This window comes from Nannospalax galili, unplaced genomic scaffold, assembly GCF_000622305.1.
Source record: "Nannospalax galili isolate Female #2095 unplaced genomic scaffold, S.galili_v1.0 scaffold553, whole genome shotgun sequence".
NCBI classification, from domain to species: domain Eukaryota; kingdom Metazoa; phylum Chordata; class Mammalia; order Rodentia; family Spalacidae; genus Nannospalax; species Nannospalax galili.
In genome coordinates, this window is record NW_008336313.1 from 3508846 (window position 1) to 3520804 (window position 11959).

The window sequence follows — 11959 nt, forward strand, 5'->3', positions numbered from 1 at the left end:
CTCGTGTTGTCATCAACACACGGTTATAGGTACTGTCATTTTAAGAGATGGTTTCTGTCCTGTCATGGATCTTGGCCTTAGTGCATAATGATTAGCTAACCTGTCAGTCTCCAAAAGCATAACCTTTCAGACCAGGGTCAAATTCTCTACTTATAGTCAACATTTCATGAAGTGCCTATTTCAAATAATACAGTCAGGATACAGTCAGGTAGCACAAAACACAAACATGTCACATACTTTCAAAACACACAAGGATACCTATTTGGTTTAAATTTGACATATAAGTGTGCAAAATAGCACAGCTCAAGACAGTTTAAGGTAAGACGAACACACCCTTAAAACAGCAAGTATATGTCATAGATGTTAGTTTGAAGCGTTTCTTTCAGGTGTTAGTGTATTACAGAAATTAGTTCATTCTACAGATGTCTGATGTTCACAGAAGATGCTGCTGGTTGGGTTTATTTCTAGTTAGAAAGAAGAGACCTTCCCAGCATAGCATGTGAGTAGAATCAGCAGAAAAATCCACCAGCACTGCTATACTCATGAAGGCCTTCTCATATGTTTTGTCTACATTACTGAGAGAAGACAGACAAAATTTGCTTGAAAAGTCATTTTCAAATGAGACTCTGAAATTTTCACTTCTCTCCCATGTCCACAACAGTAAAAGAGTATTACACATCATCCAACCCACTGGAACACAAACCTGAAGCTTTCCTGAATGAGATTACACAGTGAGGTCACACATCTTGGTCTCCATTAGCTTATGAGTGTGACTGGAACAGGTTTGAAATTGGGGCATATAAGGTATGAAGGTCTTCTTACCAGGGGTTCCTAAACTGAAATTATTTTCTACAAAGTGTGAGCAACTGTCCTGGAGGATTCTGATATCACTGAATAAACAGTGGGCTGGGAATGGACATAACACTCCTGACTCATCAGTTAAAAATCCTCCATTCTCTCTTTTTTTGATTGAGGTAACCCCTAAGTAATAGACAGACTTTTCACTATGGTCTTCTGCAGGGAAATTTCCCTCCAGTTCCAAAAGCTCATCCAATCCTGAGAGGGAGAGGTGTGGTGAAATCATGGTGGGTTGCTGATCTGGTAATATAAAAAACGCCTGGGTCTCTATCTCCCAAGGGCTGTCGGAAAAGGAATCTTTCCGTGGAAAGTGTTTGCTAGGGAAGTGTTTACTGACAGAACTACGAATAAGCCCTTGCTCTTCATCGGTTTCACTTGATTTGGAGTTGCTGGCTAGTGTTGCGTATTTAACTGAGGGCTGTCTGCGACACTCATCCTCACAGGTTACCTGGGTGCTCTCAGCCTCAGAGAAGTGACCACTGTTACACTGGTTACTAATACAAACAGAACCCTTTTCTAGATCTGGAGTGGTCAGAAGAAGCGAGGCCATAGTTGATGGTACCATGTCATCTTTATTTTTCCAGGATGTATCGACACTGATATCTTCTGAAATGGGTTCAGGCTCCAAAAGAAGAGGACCAAATATCACTGACTCTGCATGCTTGGTAAAAAGATGCTCAAATGTTTCAGGCTAAAAGAAAAGACACATTTTAATGCTCAGTCTTAGTACAATTTTTGCTTCGGACTTGCAAAAGGACAAGTGAATAAAATTAAAAATAAAGGGCATAAAGCAACCATAAGTTACCTAGTTTTGGATCAAACCTGATACATCAAAAGCTGGACGGGAGAGGCAGGTTAAATGTGTAAAAGTCAAACAGTCTCAGACTCCAGCTCTTCAAATTCTATGAACATAAATACATTAACCTATCTGACTTTCAGTTTCTTCATCTCTCCTAATGAACCTAACACTTGCTTCATGGCTACAAATAATGAGATATATCTACAAATGCTTAGTTCTCAATAGAGATCCGTTTCTGTAACTGGAAAATGCTACCTTCTGAAAAATTTATCCTATTTTATACTAAATTATATTCTTACAAACTAAAAATTTAATGAAATGAAATGAGCAAAACAGTTTGTCCAAAGATAGTGATAAGAACTATTTTATGACACAAAATAAGGTACAAAGGCAAAGTAATTGTGACTTCTTGAATGTACCAGGCTCAGGTCCTAATAAGAAGCTGCTCGAGGCTACTTGAAAATAACAACAGATGATACCTACCTGTTGAAAACAATGCGGGTGAGAGAGACAATAACAGATCTGAAAATAACCTCATGAAAAAAGTGTCCTGTAGAACACGTGGAATGAAACCAAACACACAAGACAAATGTACATCATGTTTTTATAAGAACAATGGTTACATACAACAAAGTTCTGCCAAGCAGCTACAAATCAAGAATCTGGATGCAAAAGCTCAATACAAACAATGTCAACACATTAAAATGCAAAATAAAAATACCATGGATACATCCCATTGAAAAATTAACACAACTGAATAGAAAATGTGTTCAGTTTATATATCATACGTGTAAATTAACTTGAATTTTACGGTTTTTTAGACTAAGAGTAAGTTCAGATTTTCTGTCTGAGATGGTGGTACAGCCAAATGTTCTTCATAACGGCTAGTATATGCCGTACAGAATACAATAGCACAGTTGAAAACTCCTAACTGATATATGTTAGTAACTAAACCATAAAGGAATAAATATACCAAAGACTAAATATAATAACAATGAAAGAGACTTGTGTAAGTATTCAAATACTGAATGACAAGCACAGTAAATGTGGATGCTGTTTCTATTTACCAAATAATATATGAGAAAACCATTCCTATCGCAATTTCTGCTTCTGACAGAAATCTATAGATTTAGATTTTCTACAAATATTTGTCTCATCATTTTTAAGGTTTCTACTACTTATATATCTTTGAATTGTTCTCAAATGTAAATGAACTTAGCAACCAAGATCACTAAATAAATGAGTTGGATGTTATCGATATGAAAAATATATATACAAATAACACACAACATACAGCTGAGCTCACATGTGTTCCTCAAATGACCTGTTTGCTGTACTTCATGCTCTCTCAAACTCCATAATGAGTAACTAATTGTGAATATTAAGGATTGTCCATCTTAGAAAGAAGTTTTCAAATGGAAGACTTCACTATTATTAAGAAATCAAAAGTCCATATTCTATTGAACTATATATTATCAATGGCCCAGAAACTTCATAAAAGTAGGTTTGTTAAAAATTTATTTCCCTCTATGGATATAATTTTTGAAGTTTTTTATGACAATATGGGAACATAATGTATTTATAGTCAATGAAGGGAGAACAAGTCATAATCTTCCTGTTGTTTTAAGAGATATTTTAGGCTTCAAAAAATAGTATCAATGAATTCTAAGTGACCCATGTGTATCTTAAATTTGAATATTATTTGTATTTATCAATTTGGTTTACTTTGAACATAAGCAATAATGTCTACACTATACTAAGTTCATATTGTCATGGCAAGTGGTCTTTTTTCAGGTAGAAAAACCCTATTCTCACCATGACCTATTTGTAAAACTCTGAGAGTTTCCCTTCCTTGCACCCTGCCCTGCCTGCCAGAGGTCTTGGCTGATTCAGTGGAAATAAATTAGATTTATGAACAGATTATGCAAGAAGGCTGGACTGGAGGCTGATATTTTTCTGTTCTAGGGAATCTGACCTGAGTATGTAGGGTTATCCTAAAATGAACCATAGCTTCCACTGGTCTTTGACCAACACAGACCACACCTTCTGGTTTCCTTTAAACTGAAATGAAAGTTAAAACAAGCTACTTTCAAGACTTGAAAACTGAAATTCCTGACTGAAGTTTGGAACAGAGAAGCCAGAAAACATTAAAAATCCCAGAGATGGAGTCACTGTGTTTGCAAAGCTATGTGTCAAGAAGTTGCCGTGCTAGAGTTCACCTAATTACAGTATTATCGACTGCAGTTGATGGTATCTAATAGAATATATTATGATAGCAACAGTCACACTCTTAATACTTTATGACCAGGAAAATCAAAAGCAGAAACCATGAGATTTACTTTTAAATTCTAGGTACCCTGAAAATCAATCATATATCCAAACTGAACTACATCAAACCTACATCATGGCCACATGTTTACACATCTCTGTTAAGCTCATCATATGTTAATTGTCAATAGTTCAACCAACAGTTAGATTTGCTCCCCTTCTTCAAAATGTAAACTTCTTCTAATACTCTATGAACTGTTGGGAAGTTGGTACATTGGGTTCATCTGTGGTGGTCATGATAGACTTCAAAGAATGTCCGTTCTCTGTTTAAATAAAATAAAACAAAATAAGAAAGCAAAATAAAAAAAATCATTCAGAAAGCCAAAGATAAAAGATTTCAAACCTTTCTGTATGTGTGGCCTCAGACTACACATTCTAGTGTTATATGTCAGTGATACACTTAGAACCCGGGAAGGGAGAGCTTCAAAGTACAGCTGCCTCTCTCAGTCCCTAACCAGATAGCATACCCCATTCTAAAGGCTGTTATAATAGCCCCAGGAAGGAAAAACTATAGTAGGAATATGAAAATAGGTCTCCAGTAAATAAAAGGAGGATAATATCAATAGTAATACTGAAGAGTTTGGGAGAAGAAAAAAGTAAACAGCAGACTGATTAGAAGAAAAAATATTTTCTAATAGAAAAAAAGTGCTGAAATAGTCAAGAATGGGCCCAGAGACATTATCTTGAGAAATACGTGGTCCAAGTCCCTTCCTTTCCTTAGACCATGGAGTTCAGCCTGCAAGATTATTTCAAGGTTATACAGATAACTAGAGCAGAGCAGAGACGCTCATTCAGTTCCTTTTCTGGTTCAGCTATTTTTTTACGATGCAGTGAAAGATGAAACCGTGTCCCAAACACAGAGAGAAAGGAGAATTTGCTACTTGTCTTCCTTTCTCTAACTGAGCTGATTAGTTCATATTCTTTTCTGGCTCCTGACAACCCAAGACTATAAGAAAGAAGAAAATAAAACTGAAGTCTAGGAGAGTGAAACCACACTTCTAGACCCCGTAATATGCTCTTCAGGGTACAGAGAGTGACAGAGATTGGATGATTCTAAATAGAACTTCTGACTCAAAAAATGAACCACGTGTTCCACATATTTCCAAGGAGAGTCTTGCTGTTTCCAGATGCCTCTGACCAGGATCTGTGAGACATGGTCTGGAGTCTTTATTTGAATTGTTAGACTGCCTGTCTAGAGGTCAACAGCATGTCAGAAAATCTAGGAACTCTTTAGGTAGCGAGGAAAAGTCCACTTGGTTTTAGATTTAGCCTTCATAAAGTAAATTATTCAAGTGACTGATGAAAAAGTTGACATAAATGTACACAAAAGAACAGGGCTGAGAAAGAGACAGAGACGGAGAAAGACAGAGCAAGGAGGGACGATGGAAGGGTGACCGGAAGGAAGGGAAGGATACAGATTTAAAAAGAACTCAATAAACTAACCATCCAGAAAAATTAAAAATTGGGGCAAGGAACGAGGCAGAGAGTTCTCAAAAGATGAAACACAAATAGCTGAGACTGTTTTAAAATGTTCAACCTTTTAGCCATCAGGGAAATGCAAATTAAAACTACTTTGAGATTTCATCTTATTCCATTCACAATGGCTAAGATCCAAATGACAAATAATGGCAAATGCTTTTAAGGATATGGGGAAAAGAGAACACTTATTCACTGCTGGTGGGAGTGCAAACTGGTGCAGCCACTATGGAAAGCAATATGGAAGTTCCTCAATAAGCTAGAAATAGATCTACCACAAGATTCAGCTATACCACTCTTAGGCATATACAGAAATGACTACAGAGATACTGTTCATCCATGTTCACTGCGCTCTATTCACAATAGCCTCGAAATGTAAGCAACCTAGATGTCCATCAACTGATGAATGCTATATCGTACTACAGAGATACTGTTCATCCATGTTCACTGCGCTCTACTCACAATAGCCTCGAAATGTAAGCAACCTAGATGTCCATCAACTGATGAATGGATAATGAAAATATGGTACACTTACACAAAGGAATAGTTATTTGGCTATCAAGAAAAGTGAAATTATGAAATTTTCAGGTAAATGGATGGAGCTGGAAACAATCATCTTGAGTGAGGTAACATAGGCCCAGAAAGACAAACATTACAGGTTCTCTCCCCATATGTGGATACTAACTTTGCATTTTTAAGTATGATTGTTTCCATTGGAAAATGCATAGAGGTCAGGACATTAATAAGAGGCCAAGAGGGGAAGGCTTTCTGGGAGGGTAGATAGAATGCAGTGATATAAAGGGTGAAAGGGGAATAATGGAAAAGGAAGGGTTAAGTGGGGTGGAAAATGGGAGGACAAGAAAAAAAAAAGAGTTAAAAAAGGTAAGCAACCTAGATGTCCATCAACTGATGAATGGATAATGAAAATATGGTACACTTACACAAAGGAATAGTTATTTGGCTATCAAGAAAAGTGAAATTATGAAATTTTCAGGTAAATGGATGGAGCTGGAAACAATCATCTTGAGTGAGGTAACATAGGCCCAGAAAGACAAACATTAAAGGTTCTCTCACCATATGTGGATACTAACTTTGCATTTTTAAGTATGTTTGTTTCCATTGAAAAATGCATAGAGGTCAGGACATTAATAAGAGGCCATGGGGGGAAGGCTTTCTGGGAGGGTAGATAGAATGCAGTGATATAAAGGGTGAAAGGGGAATAATGGAAAAGGAAGGGTTAAGTGGGGTGGAAAATGGGAGGACAGGATAGAGGAAGGAGTATAGAGAGGGATAATTAACACTAAAGGCCTTTTGAAAGTCATATGGAAGCCCACTATTATAGAAACTATAGAGTTTAAATGACATTACCCTATACCTATAACAGGAGAACAATATCATGGCACCATAGGCTAGCAAATAAAAAACCAAATATCAGAAATGGGCTCCTTCATTTGGAGTTGTTCACCAGGGAAGTCCCACAGACCTATAAATGATACTGGCTATTGGCATTGCTCTTGGTTGTCCTCCAGAACTTAACAGTAAGATCTTATTGCTGAAGAAACTACATATGTGAGTTGTAGAACAAACATGGAGAAATCAAGCTGATATTGACCTCAAAGCTTCATCTGTAACTGGCTAGCTTTCACAGTACTGGAAGGTGCTATGCATGTACCAGGGGGAAAAAGGAATTATAACCTTACCCAGCTGTGAACCCTGCAAGCTACAATAATGACTGGCCTGGCAAGATATGTCCACTGGCACAATAGTAGCATGAATGTTATGGGAGTAACCAAACACTTTCTATTTCACAAGATGAAGCCCATATGTAGCATCATTATCAGGGCCACGGACCTGTGGCTAGACAGGTCACAAGCCATGGGGAGAACTTGCTACTATTATCCTGCTAAATGGATGCAGTATTAAACTGACCCCTAATGATGAATGGTTATACCCATAGATAAATGCATCTCTTAACTTTCACCAGAGAAGCTTCTTCTTGCAGCAGATAGCAATTAACGTAGAAACCCACAAATGATCAACATGTGAAAAATAAGAGACTTCAGAGTGCTCAGCCCTAAATGGAACGCCTATCTCACACTCTCCTCCCGAGACTCAGGGATCATTGTGGAAGAAAGAATAGAAAGACTGTATTAGCTAGACGTGGTAAATGATTACAAGGAAACTGTTTTCCAGGCATAACAGGGCAGTTCTACATATGAACCCACAGTGCTTGTGACAGCATGCACAAGACCTGCACAAGCCCGAGCCAGACAAAAACCTACCATGGAAGAGGAAGACAGGCAAGAAGCCCCAGTCTTAGCTGAGGAATTATGCATTGATAGCTGCTAGGAGAGGGAGACTCGGGTTTTCTTGAAGAGTATGATGTCAGGCAGATTGATCAGGTGCCATCCACACCCAAGCACATTTGAAGTACACAAATTAGACTTTTCAGGTCTTAAAGAAACAATAGAGAAAGCCGGGCGTGGTGGCGCACACCTGTAGTCCCAGCACTTGGGAGGCAGAGGCAGGCAGATCTCTGAGTTCAAGGCCAGCCTGGTCTATATAGTGAGTTCCAGGACAGCTGGGGCTACAGGGAGACCCTGTCTCAAAAAGACAAAAATAAAAATAAAAAAAAGAAAGAAACAATAGAGGCCATGAAATGAGGGGGCATTGGGAGGTGGGGTAGATTTGAGCAGAGACAGGGGAGGAGTCTGAATATATTCAGAGTACATTGTATGAAATTCTCAAAGAATCAGTCAAAATATTATTTTTAAAATATTGTAAAACAAATGAAACATGAGATGGAATTGAACCAATTAAAGTTGAAACAAACAGACTTAAACTATTATAGTAAACTATTATCGAGGGGAAATAATTCTGATGATTTGGATTTAGAAAGAAACCCAGCAGCAATGCCAAAGTAAGAAGATACACACAAAATGAGGACAGTCACAGTCTTTTATACCATGAAATTTGAATTAATTATAAGGAAAACAAGTGTCTGAGTCTATACATTTCAGAACAACAAAGGCTTGATTCTTGTTTAATATTCTGATTCTTAGAGCTTCAAGAGAAAGGCCAAAGAGGAGAATTCAGATTTCAGAGAGCAGATGAACACATGTGCTGCTCTCTTGTCTCTGGAGATTCTGTTTGGTGCCAGGGTGTAAATAAGTCACATGCAGACTGACAGGAAAGAAGACGATCTGAGAATGCTAACAGAAAATGAGTGATTGAACTCCAAAGCATGAAGAAACATTAAAAGTATGCACATCAAAGAAAATGAGCAAAGAGAGCGGAAGGCCACAACATGCCCGCAGTGGGCTGCAGCTGCAGAAAAAGCCAGTCAGCCCTGCGGAAAGCTGAGCGACTGTGAATGAAGAAATGGCATATAAAAGGCCTTTATGTCAGAACTAGTCTATGCATCCAAACTGAGGGTTTGTTCTCAAAATCAACTGAGTAATAGTCTGCGGAGAAGGACGCAGCTGCAGGATACTACTCTCTCAGAGCACCTGTGTCTTCATGGGGCCACACACCTGGGTCAGCGGTTCTGTCCATCTGTACTGAATAGCCTGTCCCTGCCCTACTGCTTCATCCCATCTGAATAGAAAGAAAAGGTCTGCAAGACATTTGGAGGGGCGGATTCTGAGATAAGAAAAGAAGAGCCAAGATAAACAAGAAAACATGACCTAACAGAAACAGAAATTTTAGAGAACAGAAGAGCATTTTTAAATAAAAATCTTATAATTGGTAACTCTAGTAAGATTAAATATTGCATGCAGAAAACCAGAACAGAATACTCTAACAAAGAATACTTAGAATTGTAGAAACAACAATAGCATAAAAAAGTCCAACGACCATATGGGAAGAATAGAATGTGGCACAGTCTCAGGCTATAAGACAGAAAAACAAAGAAACAGCTTTGAAGAAGGTCTAGCATCTGACAAATACAGAGATGAGAGAAAACTAAAGAAAAAGAAGAAGAAATAAGCAAAAAGTAGAGTTTCTCAGAGCTGACAGGAGACGGAATCAACTGTTTAATCAACTTAAAAGAAAGACTGACCTTACGCTTTTACCAAATTTTCAGAACATAAAACAAGAATGCTTTTCAAATGTCTTCCTCAATGGAGTGAAAGCGTGAACGGCCACCTGACTTCTCAGAAGCAAGGCACGACTCCAGATGCAAAGTGGTTTCTAAGTTCTGTTGGTTAGCAATACTCCACCAAATTATCAAGAAAGACAAATGGGATAAAAAGATGTGGAGGCAGGCTTCTTTTTAAGAGGTGGTTTGAATTCTGTGCTCTGAATTGATATACACTTATACAGTGACGCTCTACAGCTTTTATTTAGATAGGTTTTGGTTATTTTGCTTTGAAAAAGAAAAACTCATATTTAGGAGGAAAATCTGCATATTCTTTCTCTCTCCATCTCCGTATGGTTGGAGAATGTGCTCTGGTCCTTCCACCACATGGCTTTGTATTCCCAGCCCACTTTGCCAGGGGTCTACACCTCCTTCACAAAGCCTAGTCAATCTCTCTCTCCCCCTTCTTTTGCCCGCTCTCTCTCTTCTTCCCTCCTTCCTTCCTTCTTTCTTCCTTTTCTCTTTCTTTTTAAATTTTTGTTCATTTGTTGAGACATAGTCTCTCTGTGTAACTCATGCATGCTTCAAAAATCACTATGCAGCTCTGGCTGGCCTTGAACTCATAATAATCCTTATTCCTCAGCCTCCCAAGAACTGGGATTAGTATCACAGGTGTGCACACACTCAAATCAAATGTTACACTCTTAGCTGTGCCCACTCGCACCCACCCACATCCTAAGGCAGGTCCCCATATCCTAAATCCTTTGTCCACTGTAGTTTATGATTCTAAGTTCCCTCCATGATACACTGATTGGTGTTTATGTTCCTCCCGCCACCCCCAACCCCCACTGTACACTCCAGGAACATATAGTGCTTTTCTTACTCACATAGCCCTAAGGTATAGCAAAGCAACTGGCAGAGGATAGGTATTCAACAATATTATAAATCATGAATGAGTACCCAAATGGAAAATGAGCACACTTTACAGAAGCTAAAAGAGACAGGTTCCTATTCTTCCAACCTAGGCACTCTCCTCTGACCCCACTCTTATTTCTTAAGTGGTAAGAATTTCTTAACAATCTGTTCTGAATATAGCAACAATCTGGTCTTATCTGTAGATGCTTACTCTGTGCTTTTTGAACAAACGCATGAATAACATTTATAGGCATCTGAAATAGCACCATGATACCAAGAGATGTTACTGAATGAATTCACAGTGAAAGGAAAAGAAGAGCGATACTTTGTTAGTTGAAAAAATTCTCAGAGAAATGAAAGGAGCCCACTAGAGGGAGCGAAAGCACGGCTGAGGAGTCTAGAGGCCCGTGGCTGGAGTCAGGCAAGGCAAGGGTTCCACAACACAAATGATTGTATGCAAAACTGCACTGCTGCCTCTTCTGAAAAGAGCATCGTTTCATCTGATGAAAGGTTGCGTGTAGCTCACTGTTGAGCTGTTCATGACATATGCAAGAGCCCTAGCTTCTTTGTTCACTTATAAGCCTATACCTCTGGACATTGTAGAATCAATTTAATGAGCCTCAAACATTTTAAACAAATGAAAGAGGATTTTTAAAGTATTCAATTACTCTCTTTCCAGCAAGCAGTAAAACTATTTTGCACATCTTTGGCTTCAGGGTTTTTTTTCCCACACCTATATGTCTAAGCTAGACTAGAAGATAAGATATACTTCTTCCTCTAGATCATGTTGATAAATTGAAAGTAAAGTCACTGCTATCAAGAACAGTTACTAGTAAGATAGGTTCCAAAGGCGAGCTAATCCTGGGTCTGAAATAAGGTAAAACCAGGATAAAATTTGTTTTTCTCTTCTATAAAATGAAGGCAATAATATCCCAGGAGTAACTCAAAGGCAGCAATAATCTGCACTGTATAAATATGTGAAGCAGTAATACAAAAAGACAACTAATGCTTATTGAGATCTTTCCACATTACAAGTACCTTCTTTAATCTACAAAACATCACTATAAGTCTTATTATAATTGTATCCTTCAGATTGTAGTATATGAAAGATAACACTGTGTACCTTAAAGTTAAAGTAATTATGAATATTAAATTATAGAATTTTTTTTTGGTCTTTTTGAGACAGGGTCTCCCTGTAGCCTCAGCTGACCTGGAACTCTGCTATGTAGACCAGGCTGGCCTTGAATTCACAGAGATCTGCTGCCTTTACCTCCCAAGAGCTTGGATTGGGATTAAAACCACCACACCTGGCAAACCATAGAAATTTTAAATACTGATTCCAAGTTTCGCCTACAGACAATCAGCTTATACCATGAAAAGTTCACTCAGCTGTCTAGTCCCAACCAGTAATGACTCTTCTTACTGTGATATTTATTATACTATGTCACTGTGACCAGAAGATGTGTAGTTTGTCAACTCTCATATGATAAACTATTGAACTTTAT

At 38.1% G+C, this 11959-nt stretch overlaps 1 protein-coding gene across 1 annotated transcript in view; it reads right to left on the bottom strand.

Moving 5' to 3' along the window:
- Positions 1 to 724: 724 nt before the first annotated feature.
- The window catches only part of Lepr (leptin receptor), a 106996-nt gene continuing 95761 nt past the window's right edge, over positions 725 to 11959 (bottom strand). Inside the window, exons 17-18 of the mRNA XM_008831089.2 lie at positions 11725 to 11761; positions 725 to 1549 (exon numbers count right to left, since the gene is read on the bottom strand). Of these exons, the coding sequence (XP_008829311.1) occupies positions 725 to 1549; positions 11725 to 11761 (862 nt within the window). The remainder of the gene's footprint in view (positions 1550 to 11724; positions 11762 to 11959) is intronic.